The sequence below is a fragment of the Rhodnius prolixus genome, unplaced genomic scaffold (genome assembly GCF_049639745.1).
Source record: "Rhodnius prolixus isolate KJV_2025 unplaced genomic scaffold, Rpr scaffold_2, whole genome shotgun sequence".
In the NCBI taxonomy this organism is placed as follows: domain Eukaryota; kingdom Metazoa; phylum Arthropoda; class Insecta; order Hemiptera; family Reduviidae; genus Rhodnius; species Rhodnius prolixus.
In genome coordinates this window covers 7,515,953-7,540,241 of record NW_027411592.1, presented here as the reverse complement: position 1 = coordinate 7,540,241, position 24,289 = coordinate 7,515,953, and the positions used below count along the sequence as shown (strand labels likewise).

Genomic DNA, 24,289 nt, shown 5'->3' with positions numbered 1-24,289 from the left:
TTAGAAAAAGATCTCTGAAACTTATGTTACTATGTTTAATTAGAAAATATGTTTGTTTGGTGAAAGAAAATTGGACATTTTTATTCCCATTGAATGATTCTGTATTTAAAATAAAAACATTTTTACGATTGTTTAACAATTTTGAATTACCAAACAATTTTACCAGCTGCCGCGGTGTTGTAAAACAGATTATTAAGTTATCAAATAATGTAGGATTGTATATGTATATGTCTTCCATTTGAAAGCCTTTTTGTAAAATTATTTGAGTTCAGAATTATGAACAATTTATTTTCCTAATCTCAATATTCTGTGATTTGCGGTATCAAAAAAATTAGTGTCGGTACTCACGATAAAAAGTTCTCTCCAGATGCACTCAGGTGCTTAGAACTTTGATTAGAAATTTTAGACTGACACACATAGAATCGGTAAAACAATATAATAAACTGAAATGTCATATTACAGGATAGCTTAACTTTTACAATCCATAAGAGCCCCTCTTAAATTAACATTTCTGAAAAAGTGGTTGATTTAATACTAATGTGGTGTGCGCACAAAGTTAACAAGAAAATTTGTGAAACTATTTTCAAAACACAAAAACCTGGAAAATCTATTCAGAAAATTTGCAGAAACTTTTTAGTTGGCGCATTTTCTTCAAATTTGGAATGGTTGCATATTTATGCAAATAAATTACATTATGCAGACTGTTATGGCAGTTCTTAACTATATAGATCTAACCAAAAAGTGTCCTTGTTTATTAGTCTGGGAAAGTATTTCAATAAAGTTGTAACACGCTATGAGTACACCAAATTTGAAGAAACTTCTCTCCTCCTCCAAATCGATGATTTCAGAACTTCCAATAGAAAATTTGTCTTCAAATAGGTAATTGTCAAGTCCCATATTAATACTTAACTGACTAATAAGAACTTATGCGATTTCGTTTAAGTTTATGCTACTTATTATGAGAGGTAAAACAAGTAAGATAGCTAAATATACTCATTGTAAATTTCATCCAGTTTGCTTTTCCTGCATAGAAAACGCCTAAGACTACATAGCGAGGTACAGTTTGAACATTTTCTTCTTTGAATAAGTACCACCAGAAAGCTGGTTTTTAGCATCCACCCTCTTAAGTTATGGCCTCAAGACATATTCTTAGAAGTTGTACATTATTTTTATCTATTTTACTTTGAAAAGTTATGTTTTTGGCTACCAAGTCGTTAACAGTGAGGTCCTGCTGAATAAGGATATTACCAATTCTTTAGAATCATCAATGTTGCAGGATGCTTGGGAAACGGGCATTGAATACATAATTTTTTTCTGAAATTCGATTTATGCATTACGATGTTTCAGTGACCTCTTTTTATTTCCAAAGTAGACCTGGCGTTTCGTACGGAAGGATCGTTTTTAGTAACAAAGACAGTTTACTCATCTCCAATAAAGTGGAGTCAATTGCATTATTATTCCCTAAAGAAAACACATTTCTTAAAGTTGACTTACTCAGCAATTTTACTTCAATATATGTCTTTTTTAACCTTGTAAATTATACATTAATTTAGTCTAAATAGAACCACAAAGAGATCATATTTTTTCAAACAAGTCTTAACGATCAACACCCAAATTAGATGAAAGGAGCTCACACTTTGCTTTTTTTCACATTTTCCTAAAACTAAAAAAGCCATACTCGAACTGAGAATTCAATTTGCTAACAATTCAGCGCGTCGGCTCAAGCTTACAATTGTTACTCACAAAATAATTTGTTTTAACCCATTTTTACTTAACAACATTTCAATTACTCAGAAAATGTTCTTTATAATAAAACAATAAATCGCAAATAATTTTTTTTCGCTAATCAAGTATAAGTGCAATATAGTAGTAGTGTCGTTTTGTTAAAGAAAATAATAGAAGCAGTTTTGGAAAAAAAATTAATAAAATTATTGAATCAATTTTGCTAAGCACTTTTTACCTGGAAAATAGTGATCTATTCAATTAAACTGAGTATTTATATTAACTGAAAATAAACATTTATTGAAGTCTCATTTCTGAAGTAAAAAGCTGCATTACCACCACACTATTTATGAAATTTGACACAAACTATGCAATAATTAGGATGGATATTTATGTTAATAACAGAATATTCTCCTGTACTGCACATTCAATAAAAAACAAATAAATAAATTACATTAAACTAATTAGAAGGTGTAATTGTAAATTTATTTAAAATATACAAGAGAGAATGGGGAAAATAAGGTTATTATACATGGTTGACACCAAGCTTATGTACAAGCATAGAAAAAAAAGTACATTTTATGTATATATTTATTTAAATCTCGCCTTTACTACCTTGGTACTTAAGGAATTCATTGTTGTTCCAATTATAGGCGTTTAATCAATTGTTTTAAAAAAAGTAATAAACACCAGTAACAAAGAAGTGTCCGTTAAAATACTCATTGTGAGAATACTTTCATAATTATCGCTTGAATCTTCCAATAAAAGTTCTCTACATAAAAAGTACTCGAAAGCCAGCCTTTTAAAGCCTAAAACATTACAAAAATATTTTTGATCGCAACTTATATAAATTATTACAATAATTATAAGCTCTTTCTACACGAATGATCAAACTTTTCTCCTCAGTTTCGAAATAAGGACTTTTTAAATAAATAAATCAGAAAATAATAATATGAGATAAGTAATAAGAGAAATAAGATCCTATGGAAAAAGATGTACAATGTTTATTCTGGACTCTAAGCCGAATTAGGACATTCAGTATTTTTTCATTTAGTCGGATACATAAATGTTTCTTCTTTTATTTTTTACATTAATCGTGTTTAAATAGTTTACACGACTTTTAAATCCCAACTACGCAGGAAGAATTATATACATGAAAACTAGTTAAGTGTTAAAAGTCTAAAATGTTGGCGATTTTACATCTCCGCAGACGGCTGCAGATTCGTGGATGTAGGAGGATCGTCAAGAGGTGGTTGAATGTCTAAAAGGTTTTCCTTGTCCGAGATACTTCCATTATCACCTAAATCTTGCAACAAATTATCAATATCAGTACGATTTTCTATATCTTCTCCAGATCTGTCATTGTTCGAAGGAGCCATGGAATCAGTTCCCCAACCAGTGATGGCAGATTCCATTTCTTCCACTGAGGTAGTGATAACATCTTCATCTTCAAGCGGTTTATTAGAATCCTCTTCCACTCCCTCAACAAGTGCCAATTCTACAGTTCCACTTTCAGCAACAGCAGCCATCTCTTCTTCCTCTTCATCTTCGTCGGCTAATTCTGCTGCCTCTACTGTTCTGTCCATTGAACAAATATCCTCGTTATCTGCATTTAAAGTTTCACCTTGATCTTCAATGTCCTGATTGTGTTCTACTTTTTGCTTTTTCGTCGGTATAGCATCGCTATTAACTTTCCAAGACCGTTTACCATGATCTGTAATAGATCTCTCCACTTCAGTTCTTTTTTCCCGAATCATCTCTGTAAAATATTAACAAAACTTTACTTTCATTCCGGCTCATTTCCTCTACTGAAATTCAACTTTGAAAATTAAATTTCATATTTCTTTTTCAAAAAATTAAATTCATGCTTCTTTTTATAAAAACTAAATTGCATACTTCTTTTTCTTTAATTTTTTAAATAATTTAAAGATAGAAACTAAAATTGATATCACAAGCAATCTAATGTTAAAAATTAAAAACAATAGGTTAGTGCAGCAAGAATTTTATCCATTATTCAGGCTACTTGGAAAGCCTTGGACAAGTTAGAATGTTCACCAAAGCTCATAAATGAGGAAGACATAAACGCAGAAACAACGTGATTTCAGAAGTAGTAGATAATTCACTTCGCTAAAAACGAAAATAAAACAAGGTGAAACAAAAATCTTACTCAATATTCTTTGCCGACTTTCCTCCAAAAGGGTTTTACTCTTTTCATTATGACTTTTTGGTAAATAAAATATCTTCGGCGAAGTGTTTGTTTGAATAAAGTTAACCAAATGTTTTCGAGTACTCTCCCAGTCACTAAACTGTAAAATATAAATTTATAGTTAATAAAAATAATAAACTAATTCATCTTCTCGTGCTAATTATTTTCAAAAAATGAAAAATTTAATCTGTGCCTAAATTTAAAGAATAGAATTTGCCAATAAATTATATAATTCAATAAGTAATATTTGGAATTTTTTTTATCACAATTTTAATTCCAATTTTAATGCCGGTACGTGATGAGAACGTATTGAAATCGCACTTTAGAAGGAAGTCTTCTTCTTTATGTTATTTTCCAAAAGTTTCTTAAATGGATTAGAGTGAGAATGCTTCAACAATTTTCATGTATTCAATTATAATTCGTATTCAAGTTTAAAGAAAATAGTTGGATGCTGTCTTGGAGAAGTTAAAAGTCGATTTTGTTACATGGTACTACCGGTTGCTGATTTTTGATGAAAAATACCAAGTCCTTCTTGGCCAAACCAAAAATCAAATTTTAAAACCTACGATCTTTCGTGTTTGAGGTATAATGAGCATACATATTCACAGAAAGGCCTACCGACAAAACACATACACATTCGCGCGCACATATATAAATCAATTAATAGAAACGATTTTTTCATAATCAGCGCATCCAAAACGGATATTTCAGTTCAAATCTTAAAATTGCAATCTTTACAAGTATAGGGTAGGTAAGTAAAAAAAAAACCTACTTGTTTCATTCGCATTAACTTATATTCTAGTTGTCTGATCTCCTGTTGTTGCTGTCTTCTTGAAGTAAACAATTCCTGTCTCTTTTTCTTTAATTCCTCTTTTTCTCGTAGTGCTGCCTCTTCTACTTTTTTCTCCACTTCAGCTTTTTTTCGTTCCTTTAATAACGCTAACATTAGTATTTTGCAATTTCAAACGTTTTTCTTTAATTGCTAGTTACACTTTTACCTTCTCTTTAAGTCTATTTTCTTCCTGACGAAATTTCTGAATGTGTCCTATTAGAGCACCAAACATACGACGGTTCCTTAAAAATAAATCAATTAAAAAGCGCATTCACTTTGTAGTTTCGTTAAAAAAGATATTAGCACTAAATCTACTAGTATTTCTTATCACGGAAGGAAAAGTGGACCATCCGTGCAAATCTTCACGGCTCTCACAGACTGGGTACTCATTGATTGTATTAAAAGGGCGGTTCCACCAAAAAGGGGAAGGAACGCAGGCAATCCAAAATGTTCCCCTACAAATAGGTACATATAGAACCTAATAAATAATTCATAACTGCAATCCCAACACACAAATAATTCGCCAGTTAATAATTGGACAGTGTTGTCTGTAACGAGAGAACACTGTCCGGAGGCCGGCAGTGCACTGAAAAAAGCGGCGCCAATAACCTTGGATGTTGACGCGCCTTAAATCATTAAAAAATAAAAATAAATAAATAATGCTCTTATGTAAGTTAGTCATAGAGACCTAGATTATTAGTACCATTATGGTACTACTAGAGAATACTACGAGGGTCGTTTGAAAAGTCCGTGCAAAAATAAAAACTACTTAATTTTTTGGGGTAAACCTTTTTTATTTTTCAACATAGTCTCCTTTTAGGCTTATACACTTCGTCCAACGCTGCTCTAGTTTGTTGATCCCTTCCGAATAATAGGATTTGTCCAAGTCTGAAAAATAGCCATTCGTTTCTGCAATCACCTCCTCGTTTGAATAAAATCTTTTTCCCGCCAGCCATTTCTTCATATTGGGCAACAAATAGTAGTCCGAGGGAGCCAAGTCTGGAGAATAGGGGGGATGTGAAACGAGTTGGAACCCTATTTCCATTAATTTTGCGACCACAACTGCTGAGGTGTGAGCTGGTGCGTTGTGATGGAAAAGGACTTTTTTGTGGGCCAATCGTGGGCGTTTTTCTTGCAGCTCGGTTTTCAAACGGTCCAATAACGATGAATAATATGCACCTGTAATAGTTTTACCCTTTTCCCGATAGTCGATGAGGATTATTCCTTGCGAATCCCAAAAGACAGTCGCCATAATCTTTCCGGCCGAAGGAACGGTCTTCGCCTTTTTTGGCGCAGATTCCCCCTTGGTAACCTATTGTTTAGATTGTTCTTTGGTCTCAGGAGTGTAGTGATGTATCCATGTTTCATCCACAGTGACGAAACGACGCTTAAAGTCCTGCGGATTCTTCTGGAACAGCTGCAAACCGTCCTTGCAACACTTCACACGATTTCGTTTTTGGTCAAGCGTGAGCAATCGCGGCACCCATCTTGCGGATGGCTTTGTCATGTCCAAATGTTGATGCAAAATATTATGTACCCGTTCATTCGAGATGCCCACAGCACTAGCAATCTCACGCACCTTCACTCTTCTGTCATCCATCACCATATCATGGATTTTATCAATGATTTCTGGAGTAGTAACCTCAACAGGGCGTCCAGAACGTTCAGCGTCAATTGTGCCCATATGGCCACTCCGAAAATTTTGAAACCACTTATAAACTGTTCTAATCGAAGGTGCAGAGTCACCATAATGTTTATCAAGCTTCTCTTTAGTCTCCTGAGGCGTTTTGCCTTTCATAAAGTAGTGTTTAATCAACACACGAAATTCTTTTTCGTCCATTTTTTTGAAAATCACTCGACTTCCTCGATTCAAACGAATGCCAAACACAAAGAAATAGACCGATCTGACTGAAACTTGGTGTGTGTTCTTCCAAGAGATGCTACTAACTAAACATAACCTCGATACGCGCCAGTAGTGCTATCTCTCTGACTTTGCACGGACTTTTCAAACGACCCTCGTAGGATGGCTAAAAAGTAATAAGGCAAGGTGGAAAAGAGAAAAAGAGTTGCTCCAGAGTAGACTGGGCACTGACCTCTAGGGAGTGGTAAAATCTCTTTCACATCAACAAAACAAGCCAATACATTTTGGAATAAAGCTGCAGTCCGGAGTATTTCTGACCAAATTGAAGGTTCAGTCAGTAGTATAGCCTCCTGTACAGTCATTGCGATCTTCGATGCATCAAGGAGAATGAAGACAACAGAAAGAATAAAATGCTAAACGGTCAAGACTAGCACCAAGAAAAAATCCGGTTGCCAATAACCCCAGATGTTGAACCGCCTTAAATTTACTCCCCTCCCCAAACACCTATGACCATAGATGCAGAAGTAGCACATATCTCTGAAGGAGGAACGCTAAAGCATAGCGAAATTTGTGGATTAAAAGAAGCCAATCGGAGGAAAGAATCAATACAATCACAAGCGATAAATTAAGTTTATAGATAGATAAGATTTGAAGTATAATGGAGTGAATTTCCTCCTACCTCGCTCTACAAAGATTATCACCCGCTTGGGCAGCTAACACTTCCTTCCTGCTAGGCGTATCCTGAACGATTACCTGAGATGTAATCTTTATAGTTTCTTTTTCTTCATAGTCATCATCTTTAGGAGGACCTGACAACCTAAACAAAACAATATTTAAGAAACTATTCCTTCTAATAAGAGTCAGAGATTGATTTATTCAACAGGTTTGTGACTTCTACTTAGAAAGCTCAATCTCTTGGTCACCACACTATCTGACTCAGACAAAGTGACATATTTGGAAATCCAAATTTTATAAATCAAACCTGATGAACTAATCTCTAAACAAATGAAATCATTAATTTTGTCTCGAGTATTCCAGATCAAAGTTTTCAAAGGCCATTATGTGAAATTAAAGAGATGTAAAATAGCTATAACAAGTTCAGCTACTTCCATAATTTGAAAATTCTTTTATGACTTCGTTTTCTTTTAAAATAAAAATTTAAACCCAAAAAAAGAAATTGCCTTAAAGCAATTTAGCTAAACCACATCAACTTAATTGGTTGTAACGAGCAATTAATTACCTGCTGAAAACTGTAACAGCTGTCTGTTCTCCTAATCTTTTTTTGGCAGGTATCCTCTCATCAGAGTTTCCTCCTCTAAACCTAAGAATCAAGTTATAACAGATTAAAAATAAAATTGTAGTAAAATAGCAAATTTCTTATGCTATCAAAAATAAATACATTTACCCCAGCGATTAATAAATGAATACTTATACCCCACCTATCACTCCTGTTGTTTCGAATGCCTCTGAAATCGTGACCGGTTTGCTGGCCTCCACCAGGACCCCACGGAACTTCCCCTAAACGGTTCTTAATTCCACCGTCAAATCTTGGTCGCTGAGCATCTTTTACACCATCCTGAGGTGACTCCAAATGTCTTACAGTGCGCTTAAATCCTGGTCTAAATATATTGAATTATATAAAAAATTATCAGCAATAATGATGTAGTGATAAACAATATATATATTTTTCTTATGTTTAAGAAACCAAATTCATCATCATTAGTTGGCTCCTCTACGAAAATGTTACATCATTTTTCAAATTTGATCACATTCATTAGAAAAATAGTGTGCCCAATTCGTAATTGGACTTAAAAACTACCAATCTACCTAATTTACAAATGTTGGACTCGTATTTTGCAAACGTTTTCTACAGATTAATTGTAAATATGCATAACAAAAATGTGAGAAATGTAAAAAAAGATTGATAGGTCTTGTTGATTGCTACATCGCTAAGCAAATTCTCTTATATTTGGAATGTGAAAACATTGCTATGATAATGGTAGAGAAGGAGAACAAAAAGAAATAAAGATCAACATTGACAAACTAATACTGAGGTTATGTTTTGTAAGGTATGAAATAATTATAAAATTGCTAAATTTAAACTTAAATAATGCCCTGTACAGAAAAGGTAAGCCTTAAATTTTACAAAAGTACAAATGAATAGCGAATATAAAGGAAAATCAATGAACAATTGCTGCAACGAAAAAATTATTTTAAATTTAACATATTTAATCTAATTTATCTATTTTTTTTCATCATAATCCCAACTTACCTGGGCGTTTGAGCATTGTTTATATCTCTCCCTATACTTTTTTTAATAGTTTCTTCTACACCCTTTAACCTCTCCCGGGCTTTTTCTAATTCAGTTTGTATATTAAGTAAAGAATTATGCATTTCGAGTGCTAAAGTCGGGGTAACTCACTAATTCGGCGAAGGCAAGAGCAGTTAATATTGGAAAAGTTAATAACATACATTGATAAAACAAATAATAATAGAAGCCATAGCCCACACACTTTATACACAACAGGAATCGATACAGGTTAGTTTCTCATTTAACGCACAACTAAAGTTCCCTAATAAACCACACATTAGTTATTTCTTGCGTTAAAAGTTAAAAATTAAATTTTTTAAATAAAAAAATATTAACATATTTAGACGCATAGAAATTTATACTCATTAAAATTCTGAAACTATTTATTTAAAATTTAAATGTTTATCTACAACACTGAAAATTCTTTTTTTCTTTTATCTGTAATCATTATTGTTTTCATGGCCTCAGTTTTGTCCAAAACATAGCTGAAGTAGGTCGGATAGTCGTAGTATAAAAGTAGGTTTTTAAATAGTTTCCATTGTCAAAGGATTGCAAGGAATTCTAAATGCTGAGTTTAATATCTCAATTCAGGAACAAAACAATTGATCATGTGATTATGTTTAGTGTTTTCTGATCCTAAGAATGATGGGTATGTACAGTTGCTTTGAATAAATTATAAAAAGCTTGACAATGATCCAGATTACTCTCAGGTGAGTTTTAATTGATACTTGTCCAGTATTGGTAAAACAATAGTGATACATGTTATATTCACATGGATGCAATACATATATAAAAAGAACATTTAGAATGTATATTTAACTTTAGTGTAAATGTTTTTCATTTAGTTGTTAAATTTGCTTCACTGTAAAATGAACATAAAGCTCTTTTTATAAAATGTTTTTACAGTTCATATAAGCGTTTTCATTTGATGAGATTTTAAGTGTAATGCAACCTCTTCTACACTTTTTTAGTATTCTTGACCGAACAATATAGTTTATTAAAAGTTGTAAGCATGATGTCTTACAGTAAACCAATTAAACCAAAAGGAAAATGTTTTATGGAAGTTGAAAATTTTGATTTTAGACATCCGATATCCTGCTTTGTTAGCATTTTCTTTGTTTGATAATATACACAGTCCTTGTTGAAAATCTAATCATATGGCTTTAGTTTTTTTAATGTTTTGGTAAATTCTCGTTTTTCGATTAAAATTTGTTTATACTTTATCTTGCTCAAGGAATTAAAGAGGTATTATTTAAAATTTATGTTTGTTTAGGCCTCTTGAAGGTACTTCTCCCTCTGAGGAAAGAATTCAAAGGCCCGAAAGGCCACAACGTGCAAATCGTCCAGGAAACACGAGTCCTTTACAATCTTACATTATAAGGTCGCACAGTAAGTAATATATTCTTGAAACAAATTATGAAGTAATGTGATTAACTTTTCTACTTATTTTAATCTATCAGTCGTTTAAAACACCCGTGCAATATTCTTTTTCGAAATTATGGTAAAATAATAATTTTTAAAAACTGTATTCATTTGCTGTAAAAATTACTTACTTTTTTTTATACTGTTTCCTAAGAAAAGTTATACTAACCCTGTTAACCTTATATTTACTTAATCTTATCCTGTTATTTCTTTCGGTGTCGAAGTGTTGTGGACTTTATTTTGAGAAATATAAAAAAAAATCTTGACTAAGTGTAATGTTCTTTAAAATAAAAAATCACGATTTTTACTCACATTAGCACGAAACTATCATGAAGACCTCCCCAGATGTCTCTCAATTATCAGGTGAACAATTTAAAAAAAAAAAAAAAATGATGCAAATGTGATTCCAGGTTCTTTGAGATGGTATTCTTTGGCGGAAAATTGGTAGTTACAATGTTCATTTTACATTTTTGCTCACAGGAAATTAGTGCTTTGAAAGTTCTCCTCTAGGTTAATGTATTTGCTAGATACCGAAGTGTAACTATGAACAGCAACAAATAAGTTTCGAACAAAAAATTATATTGTTATGATAATTATGTAAAAGTATAGTCTATTTTTTCAGGCGGGCTTTACGTTCAACTATCAATTAGGTGTCGTGGACGGAGGCGATTAGCAAACATACTTAACTAAAAAGTTCTCATATAAACCATTAAATAAAATCCCAGACCTAGACCGGGAATCGAACCCAGTACTACAATATATGTTAGCTTTGTAGGTCTCGCCTCTAACCGCTCGGTTACCGTGGCGCCTGATAAATATGTATTTTTTTTTTGTTTTTCCTGGGAAAAAGAAAATATATGATCGTATACTTTTGATAAGATAAATGATGTGTAGTTGATTTAGCTGATATTGAAATGATATCACTGTCCCTATGATGCCAGCCCTATAATAAGTAGTGTAAAATTTAAAATTTGCTTGTGCAGAAAACCTGAAAGAGAATTCGTCTCTTCACTTGACGAGTTTGGAACAAGAAATTGCGCAATCTAAGAATGGCTGAAAGGAAATGTGCTACAATATAAATTATCTACGTAGCTAGGCGGATTTAACCAGCTAAGCAATAGTTCTGATACTTTTAGGTGTACAAAATTTGTCACACTTCACTGATAGAACTACGTAAAATAATAAATTTATAAGAAAATTTATTGTCTCTAGAAGATAATACTAATTGATTATCACAAATTCTGTAAGTAAAGTTCTTTTGGTTTCAACGGACCGCGAGAAAGGAAGCTGTTTCGAATTTCATGCTTTATTTAATAGTGGGAGAAGATAGTTTTGATGGTAGACTATATTTGCGCGCTTGTACTTTTATATGGGCTATTATATACATATTTTATGCAATAAATGTAGGCAGCTACTAATTTTTATAGTAAGCTTACATGATTTTCTACCATGACTCAAAAAGGAAATTTAATGTTTCAGCGGGACATAGTGCTGGTGGTAGAGAGGAATTACCTAGACCAAACGCTCCAGCACATGATGAAAATTACAACAACCGATCGTACGTTTGCATTATTTTAATTTTAGAAATGTATATGTAAAATATACTTTTCCAGCAAGCCTTGTTAATCAAAATAATTTCTTTCTAGAAACTATTTAAATATTAAGGGAGAAATATTTTAACGTATTAAAAATGAAATTTTGTTTAATTGTATAAAGATGCTTTAATAGCAATTCATTTAAATTGCATCATCTTATTTTAGAGCAGTTTTTCAACATAATAATTTTTAGAACGCTTGGTTTTGTTGGTTTTAAAGAGCATATAAGCTGCAAGAAATTAGTTCTTTTCGTTTTAGTTCGCTAAGTTTTGCGATTTAACAAAATGATTTTAAAGTGGGCACTTAATTCATAACTTAGCGAATTAGTTTTTGCATTGTAACTAAATGCATAATTGCAATATTTTAAACACGCAAAAGTCATTAGTGGTATGAGTCATATCTTTTCACTCTCATTTTAATTATTGTATTAATGATTTAAGACGCACCAACATCTGAGGTTATTGGCGCCGCATTTTAATTATTAAATCTCTTTTTAAGTAGAAAGGTGAATACCAAAAATCGATCAAAAAGTATTAGTCCAAAATATTTCCTTACGATAACTTTTCTATTTGTAGGATCTCTCCACTTTTCGCAAGTCAGTCAACTTCTTTGACAACTGATTCGTACTACAGTAGCCAGCGCGTTGCCCCTGCATCTCAGATTTCGTCATCTGCGCCGCCATGTGATTCTCATCCATCAGGCTCTCAGGTGATCGATGTGGAATATTCTGAATCACAATCTGCTGCATCTCCAAATAATCCAGATTATCGGATACATCCTAATGCCGGATTTTCTACTCCCGCATATCATCACATTCATAATATTGGTAGAGAAGATCAGCAGGATCATACCAGACATCGCAATTGGTCCGAACGACGTGTAACCAACCAGAGTAGAAGCAACAGTTCAGATAGACTGGAAGATCAAGGGCAGACTGGAGGCAGTTTACCAGGAACACCCAGACGTTTTACCACAGAGAGGTCATTTCCTCAGAGAATAAGTCGTAGCGGTAATGTAAGAGATAATCAGGTAAGTGTAATAGAATAATGATGATCAACTGAATTTAATTATATATATATATCTCAATTACAATAAATATATTAAAAGTTATTTATTAAATAAGTAATATACATTTTCTTGAAAATTAATTAATTTACATTCATTTGAAAATGGACTGATCTGTTTACCAAACTGACGCTCTTATTCAAATTATTGAATTAAAAGTATTGAGTATATTCAACATAAATTACAGGTACATAGGAAAAATTAGTATACAGCTAAAACTAAATATTCTTATGTCAAAATGTTCTAAATTTAGCAAACCCATCAATCATAATTATAAGTGCAGAGGTTTGTCGCCAAATGTACAATACCTGCAAAAGCAGGCTTCTCATATTTCCTCCTGTATGCAAACCTCGTAGAATGTTCAGCTTTAATGCGGGTGCACGAAACAGAAATAGTTTTTTAAGAAGTTTAACTGTATCCCAAAGATCTCGACTACATGGCAGAGTTATATGAAAAATTTGATTTTCTTTTCTTTTTTTCCAAATTTGCTTAACTGCTTGTACTGATTTACCAATTTACTATCTTCTACTATTGTTTTATATACTAGTCTTTAATTGAGACAAACGGATTTTCTAAATGTACTTAAGAAAAACAAGACCTGTTTTTGACAGTCCTAAACAAACCATTTGTATTCAGGCACAAATTCACAGTTATACAATCAAATTTATACACCGCAAATAATTCACATATATTTAAACTTAATTATTCTAAAACTAGACAACTTTTTTTTTGTCAAAATTTTCTTTTTTTCTCTTTTACTACTAACTTTAAGCTGTATGCGAATTCCTCTGTAAAATTATAATTGTTAGAAATACCGATTTTAACATCTCTTTTTCTATGTTTTAGGAATCTTCAGTGGCAAGCAGAAATTCTTTTTCCCTGACGTCTCAATGGTAGGTAAAAGAGACTTCTTCAAAAAATATTTGGTATTGAAGATGCGTATATCCTATATGTAGATCGCATTCATATGATCAATAAAATTTTCTAAGAAAAACCATTTACTATTTCAGTAACTGTATATACATTATCCGGTTTTTATTTAAAATTGGAAAAACAATAATGAATAAGTAATTTTTATTTCAAACAACATTTATAATTACGCTCTATGATTGTGAAACTACAAGAATAATGAAAGCAATGATTTGTTGTAGGGGAGAAAGAAGAAATAGATTATCAAGATTAGCTGGTGTGAACAGTATAGGAAATTACATTCCTTTCTCAACTCACTCAATCAGACAAAACTGGGAAATGTGGAATGGTATAGGTGGCCTTCCTAGGCGGCCCATAAGAAGAGAGCCAAGACAAGACCCTAACGTTGAACCTATGGCAATACCTCCTCTTATCAATCTGGTAGAAGGTAAACCTGCTCTAGATCTAAAATATATTAACCCTATCGAAAATAAGATAATTTTTTGCAAGTATACGAATATTTTTTTTCTTCAGGTGAAGATGACGCGGCAGAAAATTATATGCCTCAAGACATGAGGATCAACATGAATGTGAATCGAACTGCACAATTAGGCGATACGCAGGTAATTTTTGTATATTTCGAAAATAAATGAAATAAATTTAAGAAAATTGAATGTTCAAAATTATGCCAATAGTTGCGTGTATGAATTAAAGAAACCAAACCGGTACTAATTACCAACAATTTAGTTTTACATATTGTTGCATCGAACAATAACCTTGTCACAGTCGTAGCTTCAGAGAAAAGGAGTGGGGCGCAAGGTGTTTAATCGTATGCTAAAACACACACCCACACACACACATATATACGAGGCCATGCTGCTTTAATAAAATTTCAATAGCCAAAATCGAAACTACTTTTGTAAAGATATGAGCATTAAAAAGAGAAAATACAGGCTAGGAAATAATTAAAATAAATGAACAATTAATTGATATTCAGTAATTACATTCCTGTAAAACTAACATAATGTTAAATAAAAAAATAATAATAATCGGAAGTTCCTTTTAACAAAACAAATACAAAAAAATTAACAAGCTTTTATTTCCTGTTCACTCAACAGTTATAATAATATGAGCCATTAGTATTGTAGTAACAGCTGGGTATTGTATGTATATTCTTATTATAGTGAATAAATTACGGCACAGAAGAGGCACATTGTTTTGAAGGAAACTGTTCGTTTCTCCATTTCTGCAATTAAATTACTTGGTGTTAATGAACTTTATTATCGTTGCAGTTAAATATTAAAAATTGTTTACGCAATTATTAATTGTAGATTCCTGAAAGAATTTCCACTTGGGAAGAAGAATTACCCTCGCCTGATGATAACGTGAATGTCATTGAAGATGAAGAGTCTTCTGAAGAAGGAATTGTAGAACCAGTGGTAGAAGAAGACAATGAAGATAATGAGGTTCTGCTAAGTGTTCCGTCTGAAGAGCGCCGTATTGCTACCGAAACTGCACCATTAAGGCAGAGTAGTAATGATACAGCTCCGCCTTCGTCCAGAAATGTTGATGTTAGACAGTTAGTGTTGTCAGCATTGGAGTGTCCCGTTTGTTTTGATTATGTTTCCTCACCAATGGTGCAATGTTACGAAGGACATCTAGTTTGCAATAAGTATGTTGAAATTTAAAGATGTTTAATCATTTTACAATTGAGCCAGCCTTAGGCTTAATATTTAATGTAAATTAACATTAAATTTAAAGAAAAAAAGGCTACTATTCCATAATTCGGCGATTTATGTATTAAAGTCATATGATGGGTTGAAAATTATTTACAGATGCCGCATACGTCTAAATCATTGCCCAGAATGTCGTGGTCCCTTTTCTACCATAAGACCTCGAGCCGTTGAAAAGATTGCTAGCTTTCTTGAATACCCGTGCAGCTATGAAGGCTGCATTCACTTGGTGAGTCCTTCCAACTGGATAATGCACGCTAAATCTTGCTCTTTCAGGAAGTAAGTATCTAATCAAGCGTCTTCTTCTTTTAGTCTCACTATTTTAAAAACTTCACATTCATCAATACTAAAGTACATCTTAATTTTTTAAAAGCTTTGTATGCCCAATCGCCCCAACAGTTTGCACTTGGTCTGGACAAAGATTGGAATTGAGGAATCATGTTCTAAATTTTCATGGTCGACATCCTCATTGGATTCAAGGCACTAAATTGGTAATTTATTTTAAATAGTATACATTACAACAAAAATGGAATGAATAGATACTTGTATTACTATATTTTTACTTTCTTCTCCTTCGATTTAACATGGATTACAGCAAAAGAACTGATTTCTCTTTTGCCTTCAAAAAAATAAAAAATAAAAATGAATAGAGGGAATTAATAAATTAGTTACCGAAATTATTTACTATTATGAAATGGAAGAAGGCGCTTAATTTTCTACATTAGTTATTAACCCTCGCTAATTTTTGTATCCGTCGTAGCATTGACTCAAAATCATTGTATCAGCAAATGTTATATGTGAAGGAAAAGTGGTTGAAGTCAAATTCTCTACAGCAAACCGATCAATCAACCTATAATGACGATGAAAGTTGAAGCCGGTCAGGGATATAATAAAACTTGCTTTCTACTAAGGATAAACTCACCGATATTATCCAGCACTGCAAAACTAACCTCATCTTAAATATTCTCTTGAATGTAAGAGTAATCGTGTTTCAAACCAGATTTTTTTTTATGAGGTAAATTACTTGTATTGCCTAAAATTCGTATTCAACAATTACATAAATAAATAAAATAAGCAAATCTGACAAAATCTTGGTTAGCACATCGAATGCTGTTTTCTTTAAAAGAGAAGAAAAATTCCAAATTAGAGTGCTTTTGAGGGATTTCGGAGAGTTGCCATTTTGATCTATTATTAAAAAAAAAAAAATTATTATAAATAAAATGAATAAATAATAATTTAGAAGTTCGACTTTGACTTGATAGCACTTACCCTCATGGTTGAACCACATAACTCTAAGCAAAATATTTTAATTTTCAGTCGTTCATCATTCAGCCTCATGTAGGAAGGGAGCAGGTGTTTGTCATGGATGCGTTGGATCAGTACTTTCTTGTTAAATTTGTGGTTGCACCTCAGGACAAACTTAGGGGGTAATATATCTTAATAATATAATACTTATTTATATTTTTCAGTAGATTTCAATTAATTTCATCTTTTCTGATTGGTGTAGATGTGTAACATTGTTGGGATACGATGCATCTCGAGCAGAAAATATGAACGTTATCGTGTTGGTACAATCCACCGAAAGACCTAGTCCATGTTTAATGGTTAGCCGTTCGCCGGCCGAAGAAAACGATGAAATGGATATGAGATTGGAAAAGTTTGCAGTGTTTAATATTTCACAGTTGATTCAAAGTCAGACCTCAGTACCGAACTCAATAAGTGTAAAAATTGCTCTTGACAAAAAAGGTAAGTGAACATTGCATTGAAATTTAAATCGTATTAAAAAAAAAGTGTAAGGTTAGTAGTATAAAGCTACAGTGCTTTATAACTTTAATATCTCTCAGTGTTGATTTCGTATTTACTAAATTTTGCGCGAAGTCCGTACAAATAAAATCTCTGTTAGCATTAAAAAAAAAAAAAAATAAATAAATTACTTTTCTATTCAATTAGATACTATTATTATTTATAAGTAAACTTATTCTGTACAGAGTGGTGGTAAGTTTCATTATAAGTGCATAATAAATAATAAGACGAAGTGTTTCAGCGAACTTAAGAACACTAGAAAATTTAATTATTTATACACCATGCTTTCATAAACAGGATTTGGTCCTCCATAAATAAGTGTACACCAAAGTACTGTTACGCCACCCTCTACAAACACAAACACCGCTGGAGAAGGCAAGCTCAGTGGAGACGGGGGGGGGGGGTAAGGAGAAATGAGAAAACAAGGAAGAGGCAATATGCTGAATAATAATAAACAAATAACAATACTAGTGATTAGAATTAAAGTTAAAACAATACTCGGATAATAAGGGAAAAAAAATAAAATAAAAATAAATTTATAATAGAAACTAGTTACCTAGTAACAGCTTCTCCGTTAGCAAATCTGTGTAGTGCGCCCCTGCTGGCCGTTACTCTAACCAGATCACTACTTCATTAAATAATTAAATTTATTGTCCATGTGAGATGTTGTTAGGGGTTTAAATAAAGATTCAGGGTTATGAAAATATTATTATTGATCACAACAAAAAAAGTCTTTTTACAGCAAAATACAGTATCATAAACCCTGCTTAATACTGAAAAATACAAAACTTGATTACTAGGTAATGAAATAATTGTCCTCAATAGAACCAGAAAACTAGTCACTCTTATTACATTGCCTACACTTACAGTCAATCCCAGGCCTGGTTTTGCTCCAATCTACCCTTCTTTCCTGGTCTTCTTATGGGAAGCTCGCCACCAGTCAGGTACTGTTCCTTCCTGCTGCCCTTTGGGAAGTAGAGGTTCTCCGCTCAATGAATCCTTTTCTCCCAGAGGCAGATCCCGCCAAGGTGATTTCTTTTCACTCCAATTTGTTTTGGCTCCAACCAGCTCGGTACAACAACCAATTTTCCACTCGTAATTCATTTTTTTTCGAAAAAATCCCATCAGTCTCTATCTCCCATATGTTGCTCGCGTCGTTTGTCTTTTTTTTCCCTGCTGCCCTCTTCACACAGCCATGTGCTCTTCAAGTATAATTTTATCCACTTTCTTCATTTCTCTTAATTAAATTTCCTAGATTTATTTTCTTAATCCCCGATTTTACCTAATTCTAACTAACTGACCTGAACAAAATCTAGAAATAATTACAATCATACCCTCAAAATTGGTTTCGTTTGGAAAAGCTGTTACATCGTAACAGTACTCAGTTCAGTTCCTGGCGCCATCTTATACTAAGCTGTCTTTTCTTCAACGTAATCCTGCTTCGTAGCCGGAAATAACCTTCACTTGCCTCAACCACTCAACCATTATCCTTTTTTATATAAATATAAGCGATCAATCTGGTAATTTCTTTTTTTAAATTCGATGATCTTTTCATTCTCGTGAGATCAGCGTCCCAAGGTCTGGTTACCGTCTTGTTGAGTACTGATCTTCTTTTGTGAGTTTCTTGAAGCACCAAAACGCTGTAAATACGAGCTTCCCGACCAGCCAAGTCATCCTATAAGCTTCCTTTGTTGGTATTCCATGGGCGCTTGAATCATTCAATGATTCTTTCTTATCACACTGTCGAATTCTCTTAGTTAAAAAGATAGTGGGACTGGACCAAGGCTTATTGCCCCAATTATTTAGTTGGTTTACCAATAAATATTGTAGTTTAATACTATTATACTCGTGTGACTACTCTAAAACCTGTCTACCAAAATCTATTTACACTGATATCACTGATTTTTTTTATTTAAAGTCGAAAGCAGTGAACGAGAAAGAACGAATTGGTTAGGTTCAGTTAAACAAACAAAAAGAGAAAATGCATTGCGAGTCACAATATAAGTCCTTTTAGAAAAAGGAACAGTAATTTTTTAAAAGTAGTAAAGAAGAATTCATTAATCCCTTGACCTTCAGAGAAAATTATCTGAAAAATGATCTGATAAACCAACTATCCTAGATATAACCTAATAATTTACAATCCCTGAAGCTTAAAAAAAAAATGTTTATTTAATTTTAACTTATGAATTTTTTTTTATTTTTTTTTACTGTTTCAGATATTCTTAGACGGTTGAATCGCATGTTTGATTAATTTGTATTCTCTACTGCCTTTTTAATTTTTTATAATTAATTTAGTTGTTGAAAGGTTTTAATTTCAAAATCGTTAGAGATAAGATCTTATTTATTTAAAATTCATCTTTGTCTAATGAGAAAAGTATAAGTATATGGAGATGAACGTAATGAAGGGAAGAATTGTAACCTTTCAATTCAATTAATGTTTATTTTTTTTTTTTTTTTGAAAATATTTATATACTAAATGTTTTTATAAATACATACAAATTCTCGTATAGTGTAAACTGATTGTAAATATTTAAACTGTCAACAAAAACTTAATGGTGAAAAGGGAAAAAACGTTTTACCGTCTGTTTAAGTTTTTATTTTTAATTTTTTTTTTGAAAAAGTATCAGATACTTAGTTTTAGTTACCAGTTTTTGTATAATAGTACATCTGTAATCAAAAAAAAAAAAAAATAAGCATAATTTATGAATGGATTAACATAGGTTATTTATATATGAATTAATATGAAGACAGTATTGTACATTTTATATACATATATGTATAATAAATCAACAATAACATTGTATAACTATATAGATATAACATAAATTATATAAGTTATTTTATATTTTTATTTTTTGGAAGATCGTAAAGGCCTAGATTGATTGAGGCCTTGAAAAGTGTATAATAATCTTTATCCTTGCCTCAACTGATTGCTCTTTAACCTACGCCTTATAGTAGTCTAACCAGCCCTTACTATATTTTTGTTATCTATAATCCTTCTTTCCTACATCATCAGGTTACTAGATTGCTCCAAAAAACTTTCACTTTCTTTCTTTTTTCCTTGTACTCTCAACCAACCCTCCAAAAGTCCGAAATTTCTCTTACTCTATATTGTCTAACAGTAGAAAAATTTATGTATTATCTTTCTTATAAAGTTTGCCTTGTTCTCCAAGGTTACAAATGTAACCAAGTATTTTAATTCTTTTTATCTATATTTGCAACAGTACATATTCCTTCTTTTAAATAGCTTCACTTTAAAAATCCTCAATTGGACACCGGCCGTATTCTTTCGTTACAAACACTCCCTAACCAAAGTCCGTCGTTCTGGAGAAGTTTTTCACTCTAGGAGGAGAAAACTCAAAGACAAAAAATACCCTAGTATCGACTCGAACCCGATCTGGCGTCTACACAGCGCGCTGGCTACAATTCTCCCTCACTTCGTGATATGTTAATTAGCATTGTACAATCATAAAGTATTATATTCATGAGAATGTTGTTTATCAATTTTTACTTAGGAAAATATATAATTCATATATCTAGAGAATTCATTGTAAGACAGACAGAATACCACGAACAGATACTTGAAGAAACATGAATCCATATTTTGACCTATTTTAAAAGAAATTAAAATCGACACCCTAATTTTTTTTTTGTTCATTGTGTGTAAATATGAATATTAGAATCTCTTAAAAAGTGAAGCTATTGTCTTGCCTCGTAGAGTTAAGTGTTCGTTTTTTTAAAAATAGGTTATGCGCTACTTAAATGCATTTGTAACACTTGTAAGTAGCTATAAATATAATTTTTTATGTGTAAAATTAAATTTGTGCTGTTCGTTGTTCTTTTTTCTAAAGTATATATTATTTCTCTAATTGTTTCCAAACAATTTTTTCCTCTTAGTTGTGAATACATTTTCATATTAGTGAAGTAACTTAAAATTTCAAAAATTGTGTCCTCACTCTTGACTAGTTATCACTTTATGCAACTAATGTCTATTTTAGTGGCGATCCGCTGAAACCTACATAACAGTTGATGTTTCTTGCAAGCCGTGGTATTATTACACATTCAGGTATTATTGTACTCTTTCATTATTACACTTTTACTTTCTATCGCCACTTTATGTGTCACTTTATTTTCACTGAAAATTCCGTTTTGAGGTTCCCTTAATCCGAAAAAGTGGTTTTACTAAATGATCAAGGTATTTGAAAAAGATCTTAAAACAAAAAAAAATCGCTGGAAGATGGAATTACATTTTTAGTTAATCTTACCAGGGGAACCGATCACAGCATGTTAACATATTTTAATAATTGTAATTTTTCATTTTTTTGAGATTTTCCTGATACTGACCAGATTTTCATTTCAGCTTTTATTTGGAAAGGTTTTACAAGAAAATTCGACTTCAAAATGCTGTAGAGTCTGTAGAAAGGATCTGCCCCGCAACCACCACTTTAGTGAATTTATTTTACACTTTTTGTTTTAGATTTTCTCTAACAACTATCTTTAATCCAGTGGAAAAACTGTACTTTTTTTTTGTTTATCTAAACATTTTATTTTTATCACATTAAGCAACAGATGGTTATAGATTGTAGTAAATACTCTGAGGACAAATTTCCTAGTGTTTCGTTTTTTACAATCAATTATTGCATGATTGTCGATAGAGTTGACAATATAATGGTTAGGAGTTACAAAATTAAGGTAAGTGCAACATATATTTAGGATGATTTTTTAAATTTTATTTCCTTTTTTTTTTTATGTCACAAAGCGCTTAAAAATAATAAGAATTGGATAAAATAAAAGAGCATCAGTAATTTTTTAATCAGCAAATTTTTCTATATACTTGCGTTTGGATTAACACTATACTTTAGCTGAATAGATTGTAATACGGAACATCATTCCATTTTATCCTTTTATGTCAAGGACGCAACCTAAGCCCTTGCATTTATCTCTGTTTGGTATCTCGTCTGAGAAGCCAGAATAAAAGTGTAAAACTTTCAACTCGGATTTTTTTTTTAACTTACAAGTATACGGTTTTTGATTTTTCTTGTAAGAGTAATAATGACCAGGATTTCAATGAAACTAGGGAATAACCAAAGAAGCATTGCATAAGATCATTGACTACAATGTAGAGAAAGCTAAGATGATGAGAATAGGAAAGTAACCTACTCGTAAATCGTGATGTGAGAAAAACAGAATAGGCAGCGAGTTAACAAAACAGAAAAACCTTCACATACTTGGTAGTTCACCTTAATGAGAACAGCTGCGTAGAAGAATAAATCAATGAAAGGGTAAAAAAGAAAGGCTACGAGAAGGCTTATCAGTGCCGTCGCAAAATACTTATTAAACTGAAAAAAAAAAAAAAAAAAAAATGGCAGACATTTATAAAACAACAGTTTCGTCTTCTAAGTACTTGTCCTAAATCTTGGACTGTCAGTAATGCCTACAAAATATTTCATTAAATAACATAGGGAGAAGGTGTAGTTTGTTGTCTAATTTGTGCATACGAGATCATTACTGTGTACACTATTTGGGTTTGGTCTCATTTTGAGATCTTTCTTAATTGGAAACAATAGCACTGCTTCAATAACGCGGGTGGCACAACTCACGACAGATACTATAGCTCTGCTGCAATAATTTTAAGCACATCAAAAAGTTACTAAGGTTGTACAGAAAAAGTGGTCATTTTAAGAAATTAATTGCAATTCAGGTTTCTAATAAGGTTTCCATGCAAACCTTAGTGTGACCTCATTAAAAATTATTTTTTCAAAATAGAATTTCTGTCTTTAAGTGAGTTTATAGTCAAACTCAAATGTAGAGAAATTGATCTCTGTGGTGCATGACATCATAATATTTCGGAAGGAAGTTCTGAAAAAAGTAATTGAAAAATTGAGAGCTTATGTTCTGAAGCCTTCGAAGTACTAAAAAACAAAACTTTTAAGTTCTACAATTATAGCAAGAGGTTTAAAATTTGCCAACTTTATTTTGAATTCATGTTGTTTAAATGTCAAATTCTCAAGGTTATCGTTGTTTTGTTTTTCGTTTATGGATTCTGTGTTACGTTTAATTTAACAGGACCATCCAGCATTCATCTTTCATCTTGTTGCAATTGTGCTACTCGCAGTCTTACAGCAGCCCATATACAGCACTGATGAAAATGTTAGTAAATTGATTACTACACACTTTAACAATTTAATAACATTTAAAATTAATTTTAAGAAGCTGATTAAAAAAAAATCAAATGTATATTTCTGCTATGACTGAACGCCTGAATTGTAAAGAGGAAACTATAAAAAATATTAAAGTACATATAAAGTTTCACTAGTTCTGAAAAATTAACATTTCGATATTTATATTCTAGGAATTTGAATACAAATCGCTTTGCCACAAAAATGAATTTAATGTAACACTCAGTGAAGATGGAGATGACTACGAATATTTGCCAAAAACTTATTTAAATATTGAATGCTATACACCTGACGCATACATAAATAGTCACACACAGGTAGGCTTTTACTTGCATTAAATGGTAATAATTACAATTGTTGCAAAATATACATTTCTTTTTTGCAGATGTGTGATTTTCCGGGATACCGTTGCATCAAGAAGAAACGTATAGTGCCTATATTTAGACGCTTAAATGCTAAATGGCGTGGATCTTGGGAATTCGTAAGAGAAGAAATTCAAGGCTATGGCTGTGAATGCATGTATCCACAAAAATTAAATTAAAATAATATGCATGTTTTTGGAGTATAGTAACACTAAACCTAATAAATTATATTTTTAAATCAGGGTCGAATTTATAACTTTTTCATGATTCCTTTAGGATCTAATAGATT

The 24,289-nt window shown here is 32.0% G+C and overlaps 3 protein-coding genes across 4 annotated transcripts; 2 read left to right on the top strand and 1 right to left on the bottom strand.

Moving 5' to 3' along the window:
• Positions 1 to 2,186: 2,186 nt before the first annotated feature.
• On the bottom strand, positions 2,187 to 9,177 carry Pnn (desmosome associated protein-like protein pinnin). Its single transcript, XM_074117560.1, has 8 exons — positions 8,894 to 9,177; positions 8,061 to 8,240; positions 7,862 to 7,942; positions 7,301 to 7,438; positions 4,927 to 5,002; positions 4,701 to 4,856; positions 3,890 to 4,028; positions 2,187 to 3,481 (listed from the first exon to the last, which is right to left on the bottom strand). The coding sequence occupies exons 1-8, from the start codon at positions 9,013 to 9,015 to the stop codon at positions 2,919 to 2,921; spliced, it is 1,455 nt and encodes a 484-aa protein (XP_073973661.1). The 5' UTR covers positions 9,016 to 9,177; the 3' UTR covers positions 2,187 to 2,918.
• A 161-nt stretch (positions 9,178 to 9,338) lies between these two features.
• On the top strand, positions 9,339 to 20,152 carry LOC141448827 (uncharacterized). 2 transcript variants are annotated; one of them, XM_074117554.1, is made up of 14 exons: positions 9,339 to 9,642; positions 10,206 to 10,321; positions 11,834 to 11,912; positions 12,525 to 12,978; positions 13,861 to 13,907; positions 14,025 to 14,081; positions 14,166 to 14,371; positions 14,458 to 14,546; positions 15,255 to 15,595; positions 15,759 to 15,935; positions 16,030 to 16,147; positions 16,974 to 17,083; positions 17,164 to 17,402; positions 19,676 to 20,152. In XM_074117554.1, the coding sequence occupies exons 1-14, from the start codon at positions 9,623 to 9,625 to the stop codon at positions 19,708 to 19,710; spliced, it is 2,088 nt and encodes a 695-aa protein (XP_073973655.1). In that variant the 5' UTR covers positions 9,339 to 9,622; the 3' UTR covers positions 19,711 to 20,152. The 2 variants fall into 2 exon arrangements, with proteins under 2 accessions (XP_073973655.1, XP_073973656.1); XM_074117555.1 differs by lacking the exon at positions 14,025 to 14,081 and having other exon boundaries at positions 9,343 to 9,642.
• A 1,281-nt stretch (positions 20,153 to 21,433) lies between these two features.
• LOC141448835 (uncharacterized) lies at positions 21,434 to 24,242 on the top strand. The gene is made up of 4 exons (XM_074117566.1): positions 21,434 to 22,151; positions 23,526 to 23,609; positions 23,812 to 23,955; positions 24,024 to 24,242. Exons 1-4 carry the CDS (start codon positions 22,029 to 22,031, stop codon positions 24,177 to 24,179), a joined length of 507 nt encoding a protein of 168 aa, XP_073973667.1. The 5' UTR covers positions 21,434 to 22,028; the 3' UTR covers positions 24,180 to 24,242.
• Positions 24,243 to 24,289: the final 47 nt, after the last annotated feature.

Excerpts from the sequence above, each read along its gene's own strand:
- Pnn (XM_074117560.1), bottom strand. The coding sequence starts at position 9,015 with ATGCATAATTCTTTACTTAATATACAAACTGAATTAGAAAAAGCCCGG. Across the intron at positions 5,003-7,300 it reads GATAATCTTTGTAGAGCGAG|GAACCGTCGTATGTTTGGTG; the intron begins GTAGGAGGAAAT and ends TTTATTTTTAAG. Across the intron at positions 4,029-4,700 it reads AGTTAATGCGAATGAAACAA|TTTAGTGACTGGGAGAGTAC; the intron begins GTAGGTTTTTTT and ends TATATTTTACAG.
- LOC141448827 (XM_074117554.1), top strand. The coding sequence starts at position 9,623 with ATGATCCAGATTACTCTCAG. Across the intron at positions 13,908-14,024 it reads TTTTCCCTGACGTCTCAATG|TAACTGTATATACATTATCC; the intron begins GTAGGTAAAAGA and ends TTACTATTTCAG. Across the intron at positions 16,148-16,973 it reads GGATTCAAGGCACTAAATTG|TCGTTCATCATTCAGCCTCA; the intron begins GTAATTTATTTT and ends TTTAATTTTCAG.
- LOC141448835 (XM_074117566.1), top strand. The coding sequence starts at position 22,029 with ATGGTTATAGATTGTAGTAAATACTCTGAGGACAAATTTCCTAGTGTT. Across the intron at positions 23,610-23,811 it reads TATACAGCACTGATGAAAAT|GAATTTGAATACAAATCGCT; the intron begins GTTAGTAAATTG and ends TTTATATTCTAG. Across the intron at positions 23,956-24,023 it reads ACATAAATAGTCACACACAG|ATGTGTGATTTTCCGGGATA; the intron begins GTAGGCTTTTAC and ends TCTTTTTTGCAG.